The sequence below is a fragment of the Bubalus bubalis genome, chromosome 4, assembly GCF_019923935.1.
Source record: "Bubalus bubalis isolate 160015118507 breed Murrah chromosome 4, NDDB_SH_1, whole genome shotgun sequence".
Classification (NCBI taxonomy): Eukaryota; Metazoa; Chordata; class Mammalia; order Artiodactyla; family Bovidae; genus Bubalus; species Bubalus bubalis.
Window position 1 is genome coordinate 51,393,083 of NC_059160.1, and position 20,180 is coordinate 51,413,262.

Below are 20,180 nucleotides of genomic sequence, written 5' to 3' on the forward strand. Positions count from 1 at the left end.
GGTGGGTGCATGAATGACAGCCGTCTCCCTCTTGCCTCTCCGGCACTTCCACAGCTGCTAGCACCTGTGGCTCCTGAGGTTGGCTTGCCTTCTCAAACTCGCACTGGTAGTTCTGAGCCTGGACACCACTGTGTCAGCAGAGTAACTGCTTACCTGGATTCGGGCCTCACCCAGTGCTATTCAGTTATGCTCTGTTTGAAAACAGCAGTCCTGTTAACACTTTGAGTAACACAGACTGGAGTCCCTGTGGTCTTCAGCTTTCAGGGCCTCAGGTGGAGCCTTTTGTATCCTGTGTGAGGTAGGAAGCCATGGGGAGGCTCCGCCATCTGCTGTGACAAGTGACTGACCTGACACCTTCTGTCTCAAGCATCCAGGTGGAACTAGAAGTGGAAGCAGAGAAGATGAGGGCATCCCAGCAAGAATTACTTTCTCTTGATGAAGCTGTTTACACCCCAGACTTCGATGTGGCTGCGCCCCAGATCAACAGGAACCTCATCCAGAAGGCCGGTTACCTTAATCTTAGAAAGTAAGAGTGCTCTGCCCGCCCCCATCTGAAATCTGTATTCCCTAGCAGTGGCTGAAGAGCACCTGTTACGTGCCCCATCAAAGGCAGGGGAGGTGTGAGGGTGGGGAAGAGCTCCCACCAGGCGCCCCTCCTGCTTGGGACAGAGGACCTGGGCCAGCTCCCAAACTGCACTGAGAGATGGGCTTGAAACAGTCATGTAAGAACCCAGTACATGGACTCCAGGACACCACAGGCCACCCCTTCCTGCTCACCAGGGCCATTTGTAAGTAGACTGCTCTTACTGGTCATCGTCTTAGACCACTGAGACCCTTCCCCAGACCCCCAGTGGGTGAGAGCAGTGTGCCAGTGACCCAGCACTGAGGACAGGTCTTGAGGGCCAGGAACTTTTCAGAGTCGTCTAGATTTCTGTAGACTGAATCTCACATTTAACCTTCAGGTCTTCCAGTTGCCCATGTCAAATGATCGAGACACTCAGGTTTACCTGAGCCTAAGAGCAGAGCACGTGCAGTGGTGAACTCCCACTGGTCAGACGCCCTGGCTTGGCTGGGCCCCTGGTCACTTCATTTGTCAAATAGAGCTGAAAATTGAACCTACATCCTAAAATTGTTACAAAGATGAACTGAGGTAATTTCCTAGCAGGTATAAGCACTCCAGTGTTAGCTGTTCCCATTTTTGGAAATTGTAATTATTGAGGCAGGAAACCTAGTGCCCCATGCATAGTCACACTCCGTACACTGAATGAAGCAAATACATTCGATGCCCCCCAAATGGAGGGGGTATAAAGAGGAATTGCCAGCTGCTTTCCTTCCAGGGTAGAGCTCTTCGAAAGTCCAGAAAGCTTGTCAAGATCACAGGCCACATATCTCCTTTAGTTCTGTACAGAACATTCCACAAGGTTCTGGTGTTACTGGCCAGGAACTGGATTTTTCTCTTGTAAACAGCCCACAAAGCAAGAATAACATCTAAGCTGAAACAAAACCCGGTCTGATAAAAAGCGCCCAGGATTCTGTGGTATGTGCTGTGGGCTGAGGTGACCCTGGTAACTCTGTAACTAGATTTCGAGCAGTTCAGCTCTGAGTCTTAAGAGAAGTAGTCTTCCAGGTTTTCAGTGTCCGATGGCTGACACTGGGTTGAGAAGCAAAGTCTGGCTGCAGTGGCATCCCCACCCACATCCTGGAGCTGGCCCTGGGACCAGCAGAGCCTGTCATCTCCCCACTCATTCAGGCTGCACTGTCCCTCCCCTGCTAGTCTTTGCACTTGAATTCTTTTCAAAGCACTTTTACTTTAATGTCAAGAAACCCATCGTTTCTGAAACACTACCAATACCCATAAAAAGGCAGCAAGACTCTTGAGGTGCCATTCATGCTTCCTAGCGCTCATGGGCTTTTCACAATTCAATTCTCACAGTAAAACAGGGCTGGTCTCAACCACCTGGGAGAGACTCTACTTCTTCACCCAAGGCGGGAATCTCATGTGCCAGCCAAGGGGCGCCGTGGCCGGGGGCCTGATCCAGGACCTGGACAACTGCTCGGTGATGGCAGTGGACTGTGAGGACCGACGATACTGCTTCCAGATCACCACTCCCAATGGAAAAGCGTAGGCCACACGGGTTTATGTGGGAGGAACGGGCAGGGAGTCCGCCTCTGCGAGGGCCTCCTAGCTCACTCTGTGTGCTGGCCCTCCTTGGGGGAGGCCCCACTCTGGATGATGTCGACCTTCCCAGACGGTGGTTTTATGTTCTCTTTAAGCAAGGACACAAGACCATATGGAGTCCAGCCTGCCTTTTATAAGAAGTCCCAGGGAGGAGACTTACCTGGAGGTCCAGTGGTTAAGACTTCATGCTTTTAAAAAAAAAAAAGACTTCATGCTTAACACTGCTGGGGGTGCAGGTTGGATCCATGTTCAGGGAACTAAGATCCTGCATGCCACACAGCCTAAAAAAAGAAGTCACAGGGAGGATTTGTATGTGGCTTTGGAGAAGGGGTGACCTACATGTGTAGAGAGCAGTGGAAGGAGCTGTTGATCAGTAGAGACTCAGAGAGAGGGGTGGTGCCAGGCTCTTCCTGTTACTAGACAAGCCTTTGTGTCCGCATCATGGGGGTTGGCTGCACAGCTAAAGGGGAAAGTGGGTGCCTGTCTGAGGAGTCCACTCCTCCAGCTGACACAGCTGATGTGAGCAGGACGTTCGGCTGCAGCAGCGTCATTTCATTAACACGCTGTCCCCACATACTGCTGTGCACCTTGGGCCCAGAAGTGACCACACACTTACACAGTGACAGCCTCATATCATCACAGTAGACCCTGTCTGAGCAGGATCCCCTCTCACTTGGAGCAGTGGTCTGAAACTGCTTCAGAGTCCAGAGCCCCGTGAAGTATTCTAGGCTTCACCTGCTTGTGGGGAGGAGTGGCCCTGTGCTCAGAGCTGCTCTGCTTACCTTTCCTTTCTCCACTGGGCTTCTGAGCTGAGATTCTCAGGGGAAGGGGCAGTGTTGTATGGTGTAGACCATCTCTTTTCCCAGAATGGCAGAGCATATTTAGACATCATCCTTCCTCCCTGGGTGTTGGGAAATGACTTGGGAATGGAGATACTGGATTCTAGTCACAGTCCCAGGCAGTTATGAAATTCCTCTGGGCTTCACTTCCCTGAGATAAGAAATAGGGATATGATCCATGTTTCCCAGCTCCCAGAGATGGGATGAGTAACACAGGAACTGGCAGGTGTGGAGTCCCTTCAGGAGCGATGCCTTTGTGGAAGTAGGGCAGTATTACTTGTGTCTTACTCCCAGTCCATGGCATGCAGAGATTCAGTTCTTAGGAAGGCGTGGAATGGCTGCGGGTTCTTCTTTGGGTGTGGCTGGAGGAGTGGTAGGCCACAGTTTTGGCCACCTTGGATCATCTACGCAGGGCCACAAGATGGTCCATGCTGCAGAATCATGACCTTGGGCTAGCAGGTCTGAGTCCAGCCTGCTCACTGTAGATATGGGAAACCTGAGGCCCAGGGGAGGGAAGTATGTCCCAGTCACAGAGATCTGGGGAGCACTTACTCAGATGTACTTTATTTCAGGGGAATAATCCTCCAGGCAGAAAGCAGAAAGGAAAATGAAGAGGTAAAGATTTCGTTTGTTTCATTCTGTTGTAGTATGATGGATGACTTTGGGATTCAGCAGGTTTTTTTTTTTTTTAATGTTCTCTGCAGTGGATATGTGCAATAAACAACATCTCCAGACAGATATACCTGACTGACAACCCAGAGGTAATTCATAGCCACCCCACCTGCATCTCAGCACTTTTCTTAGTGTGAAAGATAAGCGTCCACCTCCTGGACCTGAGTGTGTCTTCCTGTGGATTTTTAGGCAGTCGCCATCAAGTTGAATCAGACGGCTCTCCAAGCAGTGACTCCAATTACAAGCTTTGCAAAAAAACAAGAAAGTCCATGCCCCAGGTAACTAAAGGACAAAAGAAAAGTAGCTTTTGTGGAGCCAAACTTTGTTTAGGAATTTCACATGTACTAGAAATTTCATCCTTCCAGACCTGCCAGTTCAGCCCTGTACTACAGAAACAGTAACTCTGACCAGGAAAGGGTAAACACTTTGCTCAGGGTCACACCACAGATGGGGGGCCAAGCCAGGATTCAAAGCTGTCAGCTTTCAACATCAGCATCCTTCCCGGGGTCCATGCCGCTTCAGCCTGAGCAAATAGGATGTGCATTGAGTGTCTGCTAGTCAGGAGTTCTCCCCACATTTGTATCAGTATCAGTAGTTATGGAACCAAAACAAAAATTTTAAAAATAATTTAAAAAAAAAATCACCTTTTGTGTGTCCATGTTACAGCTGCAGGCCTTATCAGCACGTACAGTGGTACTTTCATATGTGCATTTGTTTTACATACATATTTTTCATATTTTTACTTTTTTTATAATTGTTGCTTTAACTCCACACTCTTCCATCAATTATTATTGTCTGTTTGAATACGTTGGTTGTCTTCCCTTCCTATACTTGCTGTTGTCATTTATAGTGAGCATTTTCACATGGACAGCTATCCTCTTATTTTGAATGCTGCATTAGGGTTTATTCTAGGAATGCCATCCTTTATCTAAATGGGATTTTCCATTGGTTGATTTATCTGTTAAGCTGATTAAAGCGTGGTATCGAAGGGTGAGTTAAATCATGAGTGTATCAGGCACCCCAATGGCACGGTAGGAAGAACCCCGTTACGTGTTTTACAGATACTGTCCAGTGATTCCAGAAGAAAGTTGTCAGAAAGCTCAGAGTGGTTAAGTAACTTCCCAGGGTCTCAGTGCTGTGCACTGTGGAGCCAGTGTTCACACACCCAACACGGGGATGTGAGGAGGAAGAGCATGAGATAAAACAGAAGACAGGTTGAGTCCAACTGTGAAAGAATGGCAGCGGAGGACTGCAGGCTTTGAGAAGTGGGGAGGCAGTCGGAACGGCGTGGGAAGACTGCTTGGTGACCCTAGGAGAGAGTGGGTGGGGTGGGAGAAGAGAAGGGCAGAAGGCCCCATGGGATGTCCTGTGAGGAGAACTTGAGCCAAGGAAACAAAAATGAGGAAGCAGCAACAAGTCTTGAGAACACTCCAGTGCCCTAATTTAAGGATACCAGTTTACACACAAGTAGCGTGTTTATCAGATGGCACCCCACTCCAGTACTCTTGCCTGGAAAATCCCATGGATGGAGGAGAGAGGAGCCTGGAAGGCTGCAGTCCATGGAGTTGCTGAGGGTCGGACACAACTGACTGACTTCACTTTCACTTTTCACTTTCATGCACTGGAGAAGGAAATGGCAACCCACTCCAGTGTTCTTGCCTGGAGAATCCCAGGGACGGGGGAGCCTGGTGGGCTGCCGTCTATGGGGTCACACAGAGTTGGACACGACTGAAGTGACTTAGCAGCAGCAGCAGCATGCTTATCAAATGCAGCTTTAAGGGAAAGCACTTTATGAATGGAAACGGAAATACAGATCCAGCCAGTGGGGCTCCTCTCTGAGCCTCGGATTGGGTCAGTGTCTGTCGTCTCTTTGTAAAGCCATGCGAGTCTGAGGGGGACAGAGTGGAGAACATGCACTTGCTGGCGTTAGGAGATGTGGTCTCACAACAGCTCTGCTCTGAACACAGGTGTCCCTGAGCCATCAACACTCCAGGCCTTTGTCCCAACTCTGACGTGAGATGAATTAGACCACCTCCGAGACCACCTCTTCCCACTCTTAGAATGCTCTTTCTGGAGTGCCAAAGTTCAGTTAGTGTTAGTAATTAGGTGTGACTGGCTTTCTCAAAAAAGTTTGCAGCTCAGATTTAGTAACTGATTTTTCTCTTCTGTTCTAGAATATGTACACCACATTCTTAGAAAGGACCCCATAGAAGAATCCCTAGAAAAAAATGACTGTAGCCAGCTGGCTGAATCTGCCCAGAGATTGGAAGGGTGACACACAGCTGCAATGTGGTCTCTGAGCAGTGGAGGGGCGGGGTACTCTCTTAGGGTCAACTCATTAAGGATAAAGGTTTTGATGACAGTGAGGGAATGAAGCAGAGAAACTGTGTTCTTGGAGACAAATTGCTGTTCACTTCCAAGCAAATCTCATGTGTGGCCTTCACTCGTTCTGCAGTTACTTGTATCTAATATTTATTCATTTATCCTGTTGTTCAACACACGCTTGTTAAATGTCCAGTATGTGGCAAGGCAATGAGCTAGAGCATGAAACTTACAGACTTGTAGGGAAAGACAGGCAAAAGGTGAATTAGTTGAAATACAGGAAAGCACTGTTATGGTAAAGATAAGAATGCTGTCATAAAGAATAAAGAGGAGACCAATTTAGGGGCTGTCTGGGGAGATAGTATTTAAACTGAGAAGAGATGAGAAGTAGCCTGTCTTGCAGAGCGCCAGACATACTGCATTCCCGACATCAGCTGTGGAGGCTGAATGGCAGAGAAGAGCTTGGTGTCTTTTGGGAACTGAAAGGATATCAGTGTAACTAGATGATGGTCAGCCAAGGGAGGCCAGAGGGGAGATGAGCTTGGGAAGGAGGGAGACAGGGACAGATTGTGAAGGAAGTCAGACTGGCACCTTCCTCCAGTGAGTCACTTGTATCACACTCCCCTCTTAAAGACTGCGCTGAATAGCAGGTTCAATTCTGTCATTCTGGTTACTAAGGCAGTGTGACACTGTGGGACTCAGTTCCTAACCTAGCTCACCCACCAGATGACCGAGTACAGTCAGCATCATCAGCTTCTCTAGAGGCCGTGGATTCCTCTTCTGTTAACAGTGGAGGTTAAACTAAGTGTCTCTCCTTGTACTGATCATCTGCTATTCTGTCTATTGTTTCTCTGTCCACTTTCCATTCATTGTGCTCATTTGTCAGATGATGCTATAAAATAGTTCCTTACAACATATTAAGTTATTGACACACTTGAGAAATTTGAAATACTGATACACAAAATATCAAATGAATGGAAAGATACTGAGAGTCTTCTTTTGGTTCAAATAATGTAAGAAATCAAAATACTTTTACATTCTTTGCCCCTCACAGGCATTTACACTCTAGCTGGGGAGAAAAGATTATAAACATATGAAAGGTTAAATTACAGCATGCTGACACTGGGAAGAGAACAGACAGGGTGAATCACTGTTCAGACAGTGCTGTACTGTTCTGGCCACAATCCCCAAACAGCATGTGTGGGTCCAGTGCTAAGCCCCGGAGGCACATGGAGGTCCAAGACTGTCCTCCTGACTTCCTGAGAAGAAACGCAGGACTGCAGAGGAGGGAGAGGGTCAGGCTGGCTTGCAAGGCCTGGTGGCTAGAGGGCAATCTGAGCTGATGTTTGCAGTGCGGGAGAGAGTGGGTGAGCAGTGGAACTGAGGCAGAGTTGGCAGGAGGAGCACAGCGGAGGGCACAGAGGGCGGGGAGAGGGAGGCTTTCAGGAGAAGGAGAGCCAGGTGGTTGACTGCTAGGTCAAAATGTAGTGTTCATTCAGCAAACAATTGTGAGTGCCTGCTGTGTACCAAGTGATATGATTTAGCTACAGCTCCTGCCCTCAAAAACCTCTCTTAAAGAGAGAAAGATACAGGAAATTAATAGGTAATAGACGAAGCAGTCTAGCATCATGTGGAATGTCATGCACAGAACCAGCTGTAGGTAATGGGAATATCTGAGGAATTTTAACCACGGATGTGAATGATATCTTAAAAGATTTATTGGTAGAGTAAGTTAGATCTTCTCCCTTATCTACCTGTAAAAGTCACATAGGCACTCGACATGTATTCATTTGATTGTAAAAACTTAAGGTCAAAAGGTGTAAAAGAATTTTTTTCCAACTTTGTACTCCAGCCAGAACGTGAAAAGTTCAGAGATGGAAAATGACAAGATAGTTCCGAAAGCAACAGTCATTATACCTGAAGCTGAACAACTGATTGCACCTGGAACACCTATTCAGTTTGACATTGTACTTCCCGCTACAGAATTCCTTGATCAGAACAGAGGCGGCAGGTATGGGCTAATAAGGGGGGTTATTTCTGGGAGAATGTCGTTCCCCTCCCGCCCCCCACCCCCAGAGACCGTCCCCTTCTGGCATCGAGTTCAGGTGTTAAGCGTTCTTTGAACTGAAGCCCTTGGGATTGTTTTGACTCTGGCTGTCCCCCTAGGCGTACCAACCCCTTTGGTGAAACTGAGGATGCGACATTTCCAGAAGCAGAAGGTAAGTGGCTTGTTCTGTGTGCTTTTTCTTTGCCCAGCACAGAATAATCAGGGCCCTTGAAGTAAGATGTGAAGTCATGTTCCAAAAAGCTTTGACTTGAACTATGAATTGAAATTATGACCCACAGATGTTGTGTGTGAAAACTCACTAGGACACAATGCCGTTAGAACAGGTCTAGCATAAAAACTGAGGGGTGCAAGATCTTCTGCAAGCATCGTACCATTTAGCCACATCCATAACCTTTTTGTAGCTCCTGCAGAGCAATGTTGCCAAATCTAAATCTGCTATCACATTACTGCAAAACAGACTCCAAGAGGATAAAATCCAGATGAGTCATAAATATGCTATTTCAAAAACAACTCATTCTTAAATTTGAAGATGACATGAAAAATGGGGGGGGGAAATAAAAGGTATTTAATTCGTTATAATTCAGATTGTTGTCTGATTTACATTCTTGTAAGGTGCATAAGAACATACCCGATAGAGCTAACCTGCTGCCCCACAGAGCTGCAGCTCCCAGCTGGGACAGTTTAGAAGTGTTGGCAAGGCCTTGTAACACAGCTTCCTGACTGAAGCCACAGAATGTCATTAGAATGAAGTGCCACTTACTTAAATTTAAAAGTAGGACTTGTGAGGAGGCATTCCTCATAGCTTTAGGCAGAAAAATGAAAAATAGGCTGTGCCTCAGATCTGACCCTCTAGCTGACTTTCCACAATCCACACTATTTGTTACCGGTCTATACGGAAAACATCAAACTTGTAAAAACTATCTTCATATGGGAGTAACCATTTATGTAACATGTCAGTTATATTTTCCTAATTTGTTTTTTCACCATTCAGTTATTTTTTAGGGGCTAGAATACTAATAGGGAAGACAAGTGAAGAAAATGTAGGCTTCTTACTTTCAAACGGTGGAAAGGAGAACTATTGTTCTTACAGGAAAAAAAAGATCTTTCAAACCTTCATGATTTTCCAGCTGTGATTGCTGTTACTGTTTGTCAGGTTGTGTGTCATTATCAAGAAGCAAATACTGTAAGCTCATTAGCATCAAATAAGTTAAGAGTTTGAGACCTCCCAGAGTTTATGGAATGTCCTCACTGCCTTTCAGTAATAAATGATGTGCATAAATTGAGTGAGATCCAACATCAGGTCTTACTTTCTTCAAATACATTTTCTTCTATAAGAGGATTTTATCAGCAGGCCAAAGTAATGAATGAATGTTCTATTATCTGGAAAAACTCATTTTCGGAGAAAAGGTAAGATGATACACTTTCTCTTACATGTGGTCACCTAGAGTTTAAGTGCTAGAAGGACATTCATCTGGTTTCGTTTTATAGATGAAGAAAAAGGTGCTTTTCTAGTCTAATGAATAGTTCCAAACAGACAAAATAATAGACAATAGAAGATTCAGAGCTTTGGCGGTTTGTGGTTTACATAATCAGAGTATTGAGAAGTTTTGGCTTTAGAAAGCCCTTCAGAAAGCAAGGAAAACCTGAAGTTGGCCTGTCCTCAGACCAGCACATGGGTCAGCAGGCAGGAAGTGAACAGGATCCTGAGCAGAAAATGCTCTCTTGCAGATTCTCTTTTGCAGCAGATGTTTATAGTTCGGTTTTTGGGATCAATGGCAGTCAAAACAGACAACACTACAGAAGTCATTTACGAAGCAATGAGACAAGTATTGGCTGCTCGGGCTATTCATAACATCTTCCGGATGACAGAATCCCATCTGATGGTCACCAGTCAGACTCTGAGGTACGCTCTTTCATTTTCGGACTTTCTTACAGCTTCTAATTCCCTGTTAAGTTACGTCTAATCATCTAGAATGTTCACAGAATACTTGTTTGATTGGATTAAGTGAAGACACTATTCATGTTTCTGCTTTGCTTTTTATAATACATTTCAATTTCTTAAGATACACTGGCTAAAAGAAGTGTCCTTAAAGACAAAAGCTGGTATTTTTAGAGGTGAGTGAATCCTACCCCACTGTGCATAAAGATGCGGTCATTTGAGTGTTACTCTCTCTCTGAGCTTGCAAATGAAAGGGGTTTTGTTTTTTCTCTTTCACCTCAGAGTACTGTGTAATAAAAATTTAAAAACTGTGAAAACAGACCATGAGCCTGCCTGACATAACTAGACCACCACAAGGAAAATCTGGTTAATATTTCTTGGGCTGAAAATAAAGAAGTCAAGCCATATCAACTACATGATTTGGGGTTTCAAGTAATAAGAGCTGTATGAATGATGGCAAACAGTGATCAAGCTGTGGTTGGCACAGGTTTTATTAAGACCTGCACTGTCCATACTGCAGCTACATGGAACATCTGAAACCTAACTCATGTGAACTGAGAAGTGTACAACACATGCCAATATTTAAGCTCTCATACTATCATACCCACCTCAAGGAGAAAGCAAAGTAATTGTTATGTTAGTAACATGTCTAGCTGGTAATATTTTTAATCTATTATAGTATATTAATTTCACTTGCTTTCACTTTTTTTTTTGATGCAGCTGCTAGAAATTTTTGAGTTACATATAAGAAGGCTTACATTAAATTTCTATGGGACAGCAGCACTGCTTTAGAGCCTTATTCCTGACTCTGGCATTTATTAGTTGTTTGAACTTGAGCAAGTTACTTAACCTTTGTGCCTCGGTTTCTTCAGTTATAAAATGAAAACATTTTATTTTTTCCACTATCCACTCCACATAGTGTTGTCATGAGGAATAAATGAGTTAATGCATGTAAAACATTTACAGCCATGACTGGCACATAGAAAGGGCTCAATAAATAAATGTTAAGTTTCAAAAAAAGTTAACCAGTACTTTGGCAAAAATCAGAATATAGTTTCTTCCATTTATTAAAATCAGTCCTTTTCATGTGTTACAAACCTACTAAGAATGAGGGTTTTTTTTAAAAACTCATTCATTTTAATTGGAGGCTATTTACTTTACAATATTGGGGTAGTTTTTGCCATACAGCCACGGGTGTACATGTGTCCCCCATCCTGAACCCCCCTCCCCACCCTCCCCCACCACCCCTCTGGGTTGTCCCAGAGCACTGGGTTTGAGTGCCCTGCTTCGAGAATGAGGTTCTTATGAATAAAAACTTACATTTATTTAAAGCTTTTCTCCAAATATGCCCTGGACCTTTCATAGGCATTAGCTCATTGTTCTTATAATCACCACCAAAAAGATTAAATTTATGTAAAAGCACTGGAAAAAAACATAGTGCATCAAAGAACACGATCCAAAAAAAAATGCAAAGACAACACAGAATGGGAGAAAACATTTTCAAATCCTTTATCTAATACACAGAACTCTCACAAATGAACAAAGGAAAAACTCAATTTAAAAATGGACAAAGGACTATCTATCCCTCCAAAGACAGATAATTGGCCAAAAGCACATGAAAATATGCTTGTGTCATTAGTAACTAACATGTAAATCATATCCAGAACCACTTCATAACCCACCAGGACGACTATAGATTTTAAAAAAAGAGAAAATAGCAGGTGTAAGCAAGGATGTGAAGCAACTGGAACCCATTGCTGGTGGGCATGTAAGATGGTTCAGCCACTGTGGGAAATAATTTGCAGTTCCTTTGTAACTTAAACATAGAATTCCATTCCTGGGTTGATAGCCAAAAGAATTTAAAACAAGTGTTCATATAAGAGTACTATACACAATAGCCAAAAGGTAGAGAAATAATTCAATGTCCATCAAAAGATGAATATATAAACAAAATGTGGTATATATGTACAGTGGGATACTACTAAGCCTTAAAAAGGAATGGAGGTTCACGAGGGAGGGGACGTATGTATACTTATGGCTGATTCACGCTGATGTATGGCAGAAACTAATACAATATTGTAAGCAATTATCCTCCAATTAAAAATAAATTTTAAAAAAAGGAATAAAGTATATACTACATACTACATATGTAGTATGTAGTATATACTACAATACAGATGAACCTTGAAAACATTATACTAATTGAAAGACAGACACAAAAAAAGCCACAATATTGTATGATCATTTATATGAAATACCCAGAATAGGCAAATCTACAGAGACAAAGATTAGTGAGAACTGCCAAAAGCTGAGAAGAAAGGAGAATGGGAAGTGACTGGTCTAACGGATGCAGAATTTCCCTCTGAGGTGATGAAGCTGTTGTTGAACTCGATAGTGGTGATGCTTGTTCAATCCTGTGATGTGTTAAATATCAAGAATGGTGAATTTGATGTTAGGTGTATTTTACCACTACATACACACACATCCTTACATGAGGATTCGTATGTTTTTGGAAGTCACACAGAAAATCAGATCTTTAAAAGCAAATACAGGTTACCTGTTATACACAGTAAACTATAAGTTTTAAATTTCCATTTATAGAAAACTTTTACAAAATACTTTGGTTATCCCAACTTGAGGGAAATTGCTTATAATGTATATTTTAAAAATCATTAAATTCATACTGACTAATGAAAACATATTTAGCTTTGTAGCTTAAAATTCCACGCCCATTTTGTTAACCGCCTCTTTGAAGTTTACGGAGGTTCTTATCCCAGTTTTACAAAGCAGATGAGAGAAGTCAGGGTGACTTGCATAAGATACAGTATCCAGGAATTTAGTCTTGAGCCCTCTGATGATAAATATTGTGCTTTAACAAATATAAGTGTATATTTTTCAAATTGTTACCATGGGGTGGGAGACAGCTTTGTTGAAATATAATTTAACATACTGTATAATTTACCTATTTGCAGTGTTTTTTAGTATGTACATATTTGCACAACTGTCACCCAATTTTAGGACATTTTCATCATCCCCCCCAAAAAACTCACACCCATTAGCAGTCACTCCCTTTCCCCTGCAACCTGCTCAGTCCTAGCCACTAATCTGTTTTAACCGATTTTCCTATTCTGGACATTCCATATAAATAGAATTATAACCATCTTTTAACAAAGCAAATAGATATTTCACTTTCACTTATCAAACAGCACATCAGTAATAACTTATATACACAATACTATGTTTTAGAAAGTAGAAATTTGTATCTATAAAACAACAGTAAATTCTCTTAAGGTAGTTTTCTCAGACATGGATGATGCTTAAAATCCTTTTAAGAGAGTATCTAGAATACCTTCCTAAAGTTACTCCTCCTACACCCAGACTGACAGTTTGGTTAAATCTGGGAATAGTTCTGTTAGGGAACAGTTCTGTTAAATCCCTTAACTGTTCTCACCTCTCCCCCATGTTTTTGAGAAAACTTGTTAAAACTGAGAAGTATATGGTTCTGGTACTTTAAGAGAAACAGGCTGATAGGAATTTCTGAGGCGGCGGCTGCAGAGTATTATCCATCCATGTTAATTTTTCTGGAGAATTATAATGCTGCCTCTTCGGATAAGCACTAAAATACTGTGAAATCCACTATTTGCCATCATCGTCCATTAAAGATGCCCTGAGGTTTAACTGCACAGGTTCGGTCAAGGCAGAAACCAGGGCACTCGCTCCCTTTGGATGGTCCCATGGTGTGCTCTCACCTTGCCCTCAACCAGACAAAAACATATGAAAATGTTTGCATATTTAAAGTTTTGTGTGGTTTCCTTCTGAAGTTCTACAAACTCATCTAAGAATATAATTTTATCCAACATTTGTGATATAATGAATCTCTTAAAATTTCAGGTTGATAGATCCCCAGACTCAAGTAACAAGGGCCAATGTAAGTACCCTGCTGCATGCTGACTGTAGTGATTACTCTAACTCACCTTTGTAGTCACCGGAAACAGTGTGCACTTAAAAAAACTTACTTGCCAGATCCAACGTCACCAGTAGTGTGCACTGTTTTTATGGAAAGTCAAAGTGAAGTCGCTCAGTCGTGTCTGACTCTTTGCGACCCCGTGGACTGTAGCCCACCAGGCTCCTCCGTCCATGGGATTCTCCAGGCAATACTGGAGTGGGTTGCCATTTCCTTCTCCAGGGGATCTTCCCGACCCAGGGATCAAACCCAGGTCTTCCGCATTGCAGGCAGACGCTTAAACCTCTGAGCCGCCAAGGACCCTAATTCGTTTGTTGCATAATAATGGTCTATTCCTGTTTTTTTCTAGTTTGAACTCACCAGTGTCACCCAGTTTGCTGCTCATCAAGAAAACAAGAGACTGGTTGGCTTTGTGGTCCGCTTGCCTGAATCCACAGGCGGAGAGTCTCTGAGCACATATGTTTTTGAAAGCAACTCAGAAGGCGAAAAGGTCTTGTTATTTTCTTCATCTTAAGATGCCACAAAGGTGGCCAAAATAGCAGCTCAGTTGGGACAGCATTAGACTGAAGATGCCAAATATTTCAGTCCAAAGATATTTAAAGGGTTATTTTGCACAAACCTCTTCAACATTTAGTTAACTATTCTTCAGGTCCCCACTGAGGAGTTTAAGAATACCTCCTACGAAGGCCCCACTGAAAACTGGAGTAAAACTCCCATATGGAAAGTACCTATCAAGCAAAAAGAGTGAAGAACTTTGATGGTGAAATATAATTGCTCAGGAGAGATTAGGAAATGTTAAAAAGGAGTTCACCTCAAATTTCTATTTTTAAAAGTTACAGTGGAGAAAATCTTTACTTAGGGAGGAAACCAAGGAAGCAGATGTGAGGAAAGTACATCTAAACTTTTAGTATGAAACTTTGTGGCTGCCTTTGCTACTTAGAATTAATCAAAATGATTCAACCTTCTTTCAGGAAGTATCTGTTAAGCACTGTGTGTATGAACATGCAGTGGCTAAATAAGGTTGAGAGAAAGGAAAAAAGTATCTGGTAAGAATTTTAGACTGTTTAATAAGGTCAGTTTTCACTTAACATAAAGTGGCAACAGGAGACCAGTACAGGTGGACGCTAGTATTCCGAAGCCCCATCTGACGAACTTCCTGCAGCCAGATCCTCTGCCTCCGTGGTGATGTGATCAGACTGTGACCTCACTATACTTTCAGAGTCACATTTTCTTCTAAAGTTCTTATCCTTTTCTGCCTTTGCCAAACACTGCTTTTCTTTTTTTTTTTTTTTTGCAGATATGTTATGCTATTAATTTGGGAAAAGAAATCATTGAGGTTCAGAAGGTAAGGTTCATTTTAGTGCTGGCTGAACAACTCAGAAGTTATCTGTATACTTACCTTTCTCTCAAAAAGAAAAGCGATGCTCACTAGGCAGGGTGGCCATGTCTGGGACTTCCTTTTAAGCCTTCTGTGTGCCAGGCATTTCTGATCAGCTAGTTCCTGTCACTGGAAACACGTGGCTTGCTAACAAATACCACGGCTACAGCCTGTGGTGGTTGGCTAGGTTTCCTCTGTTTCAGATTAAAGGACACTCACTAACCAGTATCTGCCGTGTGCTCTAAGGCCTCACTCCCCAGAGTGGTCACAGGCCCAGCAACACTGACTGAGATGTTATCTGGAAACTGTCTGGAAGTGAAGACAAGTGAAGACTCTCAGACCTATCAGTAGTACCCAACTAATTTTTGAGAGCAAATTCTGTGTAAGAAAAATCCTTGCGGTTATAGCAGCGAGCCAGAGACACAGTTCCTGCCCCCAGGGGCTTCTAGTTCAGCACTGCCCAGCAGAACTTTCTGTAGTAACGGAGATGGTCTGTTTAATATGCAGATTGAATGTGGCTAGTGTGAGTAAGGAACTGGATTTGAAATTTTTAGTTTTAACTAATGTAAATAGTAACGTGTAGCTAGTGGCTATCACACTTGTGCAGTTCTAATCCATCAGGGAGGGGCAGGCAGGTCAAGGACTAGGACCAACATAATGAAAAAATAACACTCGAGCCAAGTTTGTATCTTATGGTGTAGATCAGAGTTGCCAAACTTTCTATAAAGGGCCGGAAGATAAACCTTCCAAGCTCACCATCTCTGTTGCCAAACTACTCAACTCTGCTGTTTTAACATAAAAGCAGCCGTAGTATGTAAATGAATTGGCATGGCTATATTCCAATAAAACTATAAAAACAAGTGGTGAGCCAAACAGCCAGTTGGCAATTCTTGGTATAGAGTAAAAGGAAAAAAAGGAGTTTAAAGACAGCGGTCAGGGCTGTGAAAGAAATTCCTCTCTGGACTCTTTCCACAAAGATGATTCTGAGTTTGCTATGTAAATGATATTTTGGCTGACAGGTACAACCTTAGCCTAGTTTTGGGGAGAATACAATTGAGGTTTTTTTTTTTTTTTCGTTTTTTTTTTGTTTGTTTTTTTAAGAGATGTAAGAAGGTATACCTAAGACAAGAGTCAGAAGAAATGAGGCTAGATTACAGAATATAATGACAACCAAACCAAAGGGGTTTTAAGTGCATTTTAAGTGTTTTCTTTTCTCCTTCTTAAACTCCCGTAACTTCAGGATCCAGAAGCACTGGCTCAATTAATGCTGTCCGTACCACTAACCAATGATGGAAAATATGTACTATTAAACGATCAACCAGATGACAATGATGGAAGTCCAAGTGAAAATAGAGGCGCAGAATCTGAAGCATAACTTCCTTGCGCCTCTGGGTGAAGAGCACCCAGGAAGGAGAGCTACCTCCTTAAGGGTTTTCAACTTCTCTGACACATACAGGCACACCACCTGGTTTCAGAATGCTGACAATCGCTTGTGGAATGTACTCTTGATGCCTTGATACTGAGACTTGGGAGGGAAACAGTAAGAAATGGTTGACAACATACCCATCTACAAATGTTATTTTAGGTGCTTTGTGGTAAGTCCTTCTCTTAGATTGCATTGTTCAGTGCTCAGAATGAAAGCTATGAAAAAAATGCATTGTTCACTTTACTTCAATGTCATTGTTCACTTTACTTCAATGTCATCTCTTTTTCAGTATCCTTTAAAAAAAAATGGTAAACATCTAGATTTATAATTTGATAGACACTAAATATTTCCTATTAATATAATCTATTTTTGTATTTTAATGAAACTGTAAGTGCCTGTCATTCGGAAACTGGTCTGTTGATAATCAAGTCTGTCTCATCATTTTGACCTAACAGAATTCATTTGTGCAGTCAGGTGATGAGCCCTGTGCTTTGAAGTCCGCGAGCACTAGCAGAAATGCAGGTCTAGTTTTGGTAATTGTTCAAACATCACACAATAAAAAGACAAGCAGATAAGTACCACAAAAGATGTCTGACTTTACAGTGGAACCTTAACGAACCAGCATTTGGAAGTGTATGGGCCTTTAGATACTGTTTTTAGGGGTGGAGCACCATGGACAGTGTACAGCTCCACCAATTTATTTCTTCTGAGCCAGACCCTCCTTAAAGAAGGGAACCAATGAATTTTTAAACTCACTTGAAGCACAGCTGGCCATGGGGCTTGGTAGAAAAGTTCCTATTTTCACCCTGACGCATAAGTTCCAGACATCCTAGCCCATTAGGAAATAAGTGTAATGATCTTTAATTGATACAGTGTATTTAATTATAACCAAGTTCAACAGAAATACCACTGTCTTTGTAATAAATTAACCTAGCAATAAATGCTAGCAAATAAAAACTATCATTCTGTTTCTTTTTATTTTTGTGATTATTTTCTACAACATCCATGAAAGAAAACTAAAGCTGTTTCTGTAGCTTTAACAGCTAATTAAAAACAAAAAACAAAAACCAAACCCCAGGACATAATGAAATCGCAGCAGAGGGTTATGTATTATGCAAGGTGAGTGGAATAACATGATCTCAAGGCCAAATTTTTAAAAGGTGCTGCTTTTTAAATGGATTCATAAAACAACTTTTGTAACTCAAAATTAAGAGGTGCCATCAGAAACACAGTGAGTGGTCAAAACAGTATGAAATTACACACCATAAAATCCTAGCATAACCATAGTCGCTCATAGCTCAGTAAGTTCTGACAAGCTTCAAGAGCCACACCCCCTGAATTCTTGCTTAGAACTGTTCAGGGTATAAAATAATATATCTACATAATAAAACTCAAAAAAAGTTGATGTTTTTAATTAAAAAAATTTAATAATGTGTAGCCTATGGAAAGTATGAAAATTCCTTAAAAGATGAAACAGAGCTACCATATGATCCAGCCATATCAGTCCTGGGTATGTATCCCATAAAGATGAAAACTAATTTAAAAGATACATGCAGCACTATTTACACAACAGACAACTGGCTTAAAAAGATGTGGCAAACACACACAGGCATGTTACTCAGCCATAAAAAAGAATGAAATATTGCCATTGGTAGCAACATGGATGGACCTAGACAGTACTATACTCAGTGAAGTCAAAGAGCTATGTATCACTTATATGTGGAATCAAGAAAATATAAATCTATATACAAAACAAAAACAGACTGAGGCACAGAAAACATAGAATGAAAATACAAAATTAAATACAAAATTAACTGAGCATCTTCCCAGGAGATAGTGGAGGACAGAGGAGCCTGCTGTGCTGCAGTCCATGGGGGGTGGTCGCAAAGTCACATGACCTAGTGACTGAACAACAAATTCAGCAAACACACATGAGCAAAGATTAGTATCCAGAATATATAAAATACTCCTAAAATTAGTAAGAAGAAAAATGAAAAAAAAAAAGTCATGGAAACATTTCATAGGAAAAAAAGCTCAAACAGAAATATGTTCAATCATATAAAAATCAAGAAAATTCAAATTAAAACCACAGATATGATATTGACCAGACTGCAGAAATCCAGCTCCTGGCAGGGAATGGGAGTCACCTCACCCGCTTCTGGGATGGGACAACAGCCTGGCATTCTCTTCCAGTGAACCTGCAGGCACACCGGGCCCTACCGCCAAGGAGGGTCACTTGTGACACACACCCCAGGGAAACTCAACACATGTTCCCAGGGAGAAGTACAATGACGAGTAGAGCAGTGCTATTAACAGTATCCCAAATTTGGAAATAACCCAGATCTTATCAACAGACTAAGTATCTAGGTATTCATGTAATCCAGGATGAGGGAAATAAAGCTAAATGAACTAGATCTATATACATCAATGTGGATGAATTTCAAAAGTGATACTGAATTAAAGTCTAAGCACACAGAATACATTTATATTAACTTTGAAAAATAACACAAACATCCCCATATTATTGTTTAAAATAATGAAGTTGTAACCCTCAAGAAAAACACAGTGCACTGCGGTCCCCTCTGCAGCAGAAAAGGGAGCAGAGCAGGAGCAATGGGAGCATCCAAGCTCATAACCCACCTGGTGGCTACACAGGCATTCTTTTTTCAATCACTAAATAGTACATACATACTAATACGCTTTTGCATGTATCCGATTTTTAAATAAAAATTTTAAATTCAGCAACAGTGGGTGACTCCCTTTCTCTCAACTGAAATGTACATTAATGTATAGGAAAGCCCTCTGAAAAATTCACACGTGCCATGTAAATGAAAGGTGGGAGGGAGGAAAATGAGACCTTTTCTTAGGCAGCTAGCCTCACCAAACTGCATCTCCCAGCACTGCCTTTCGTTGTTTGGCCACCTGTCAGACCATCTTCAGGGAGGAGCAAGACCTGCCTCACACTGTCAACACTCCACTGAGTTATAGAGTCAAATACACACTGTTTATCTTCAAACTTTTCAACAGCTAATAATTACATGCCAAGTAAATTTCTGCCAATAGGAACAACCATAATAATAGCTAGTATTTATAGCAGTTACTGTTTCCTAATAAAGTGGCTTTATACATATTTAACTAAATCCTCAATGAATGATATTATTACACCATTTTAGGCCTCAGGAAATGAAGCACAAAAAGGTTAGTAAACTTGTAAGCAGCAACTCGGGGTTCAAATCACTCCTGGTTCCAGCATCTATGCTTCTGCTAAATATTAGCACACAGAAAACCAGAGACAAAGCAACCTCCAAATGTTTCAATGCATTCATCTCTGATGATTCTGATATTCAGTAATTACATCAACTTAAAAGTGCATCTTTAATGCCTTATTACCTT

General features: G+C 41.9%; 1 protein-coding gene across 6 annotated transcripts in view; it reads left to right on the top strand.

Moving 5' to 3' along the window:
* The window catches only part of APPL2 (adaptor protein, phosphotyrosine interacting with PH domain and leucine zipper 2), a 52,598-nt gene extending 34,851 nt beyond the window's left edge, over nucleotides 1–17,747 (top strand). For 5 of the 6 annotated variants that reach the window (XM_006056597.4, XM_025283593.3, XM_006056598.4 and 2 more), the window contains 12 exons: nucleotides 368–526; nucleotides 1,934–2,122; nucleotides 3,591–3,633; nucleotides 3,723–3,779; nucleotides 3,880–3,968; nucleotides 7,865–8,023; nucleotides 8,179–8,231; nucleotides 9,809–9,983; nucleotides 13,911–13,947; nucleotides 14,333–14,473; nucleotides 15,281–15,328; nucleotides 16,602–17,747. In XM_006056597.4, coding sequence (XP_006056659.1) covers nucleotides 368–526; nucleotides 1,934–2,122; nucleotides 3,591–3,633; nucleotides 3,723–3,779; nucleotides 3,880–3,968; nucleotides 7,865–8,023; nucleotides 8,179–8,231; nucleotides 9,809–9,983; nucleotides 13,911–13,947; nucleotides 14,333–14,473; nucleotides 15,281–15,328; nucleotides 16,602–16,736 — 1,285 coding nt within the window. In that variant the 3' untranslated portion in view covers nucleotides 16,737–17,747. The remainder of the gene's footprint in view (nucleotides 1–367; nucleotides 527–1,933; nucleotides 2,123–3,590; nucleotides 3,634–3,722; nucleotides 3,780–3,879; nucleotides 3,969–7,864; nucleotides 8,024–8,178; nucleotides 8,232–9,808; nucleotides 9,984–13,910; nucleotides 13,948–14,332; nucleotides 14,474–15,280; nucleotides 15,329–16,601) is intronic. The other variant, XM_006056600.4, reaches the window with a different exon arrangement.
* The last annotated feature ends 2,433 nt before the right edge of the window (nucleotides 17,748–20,180 follow it).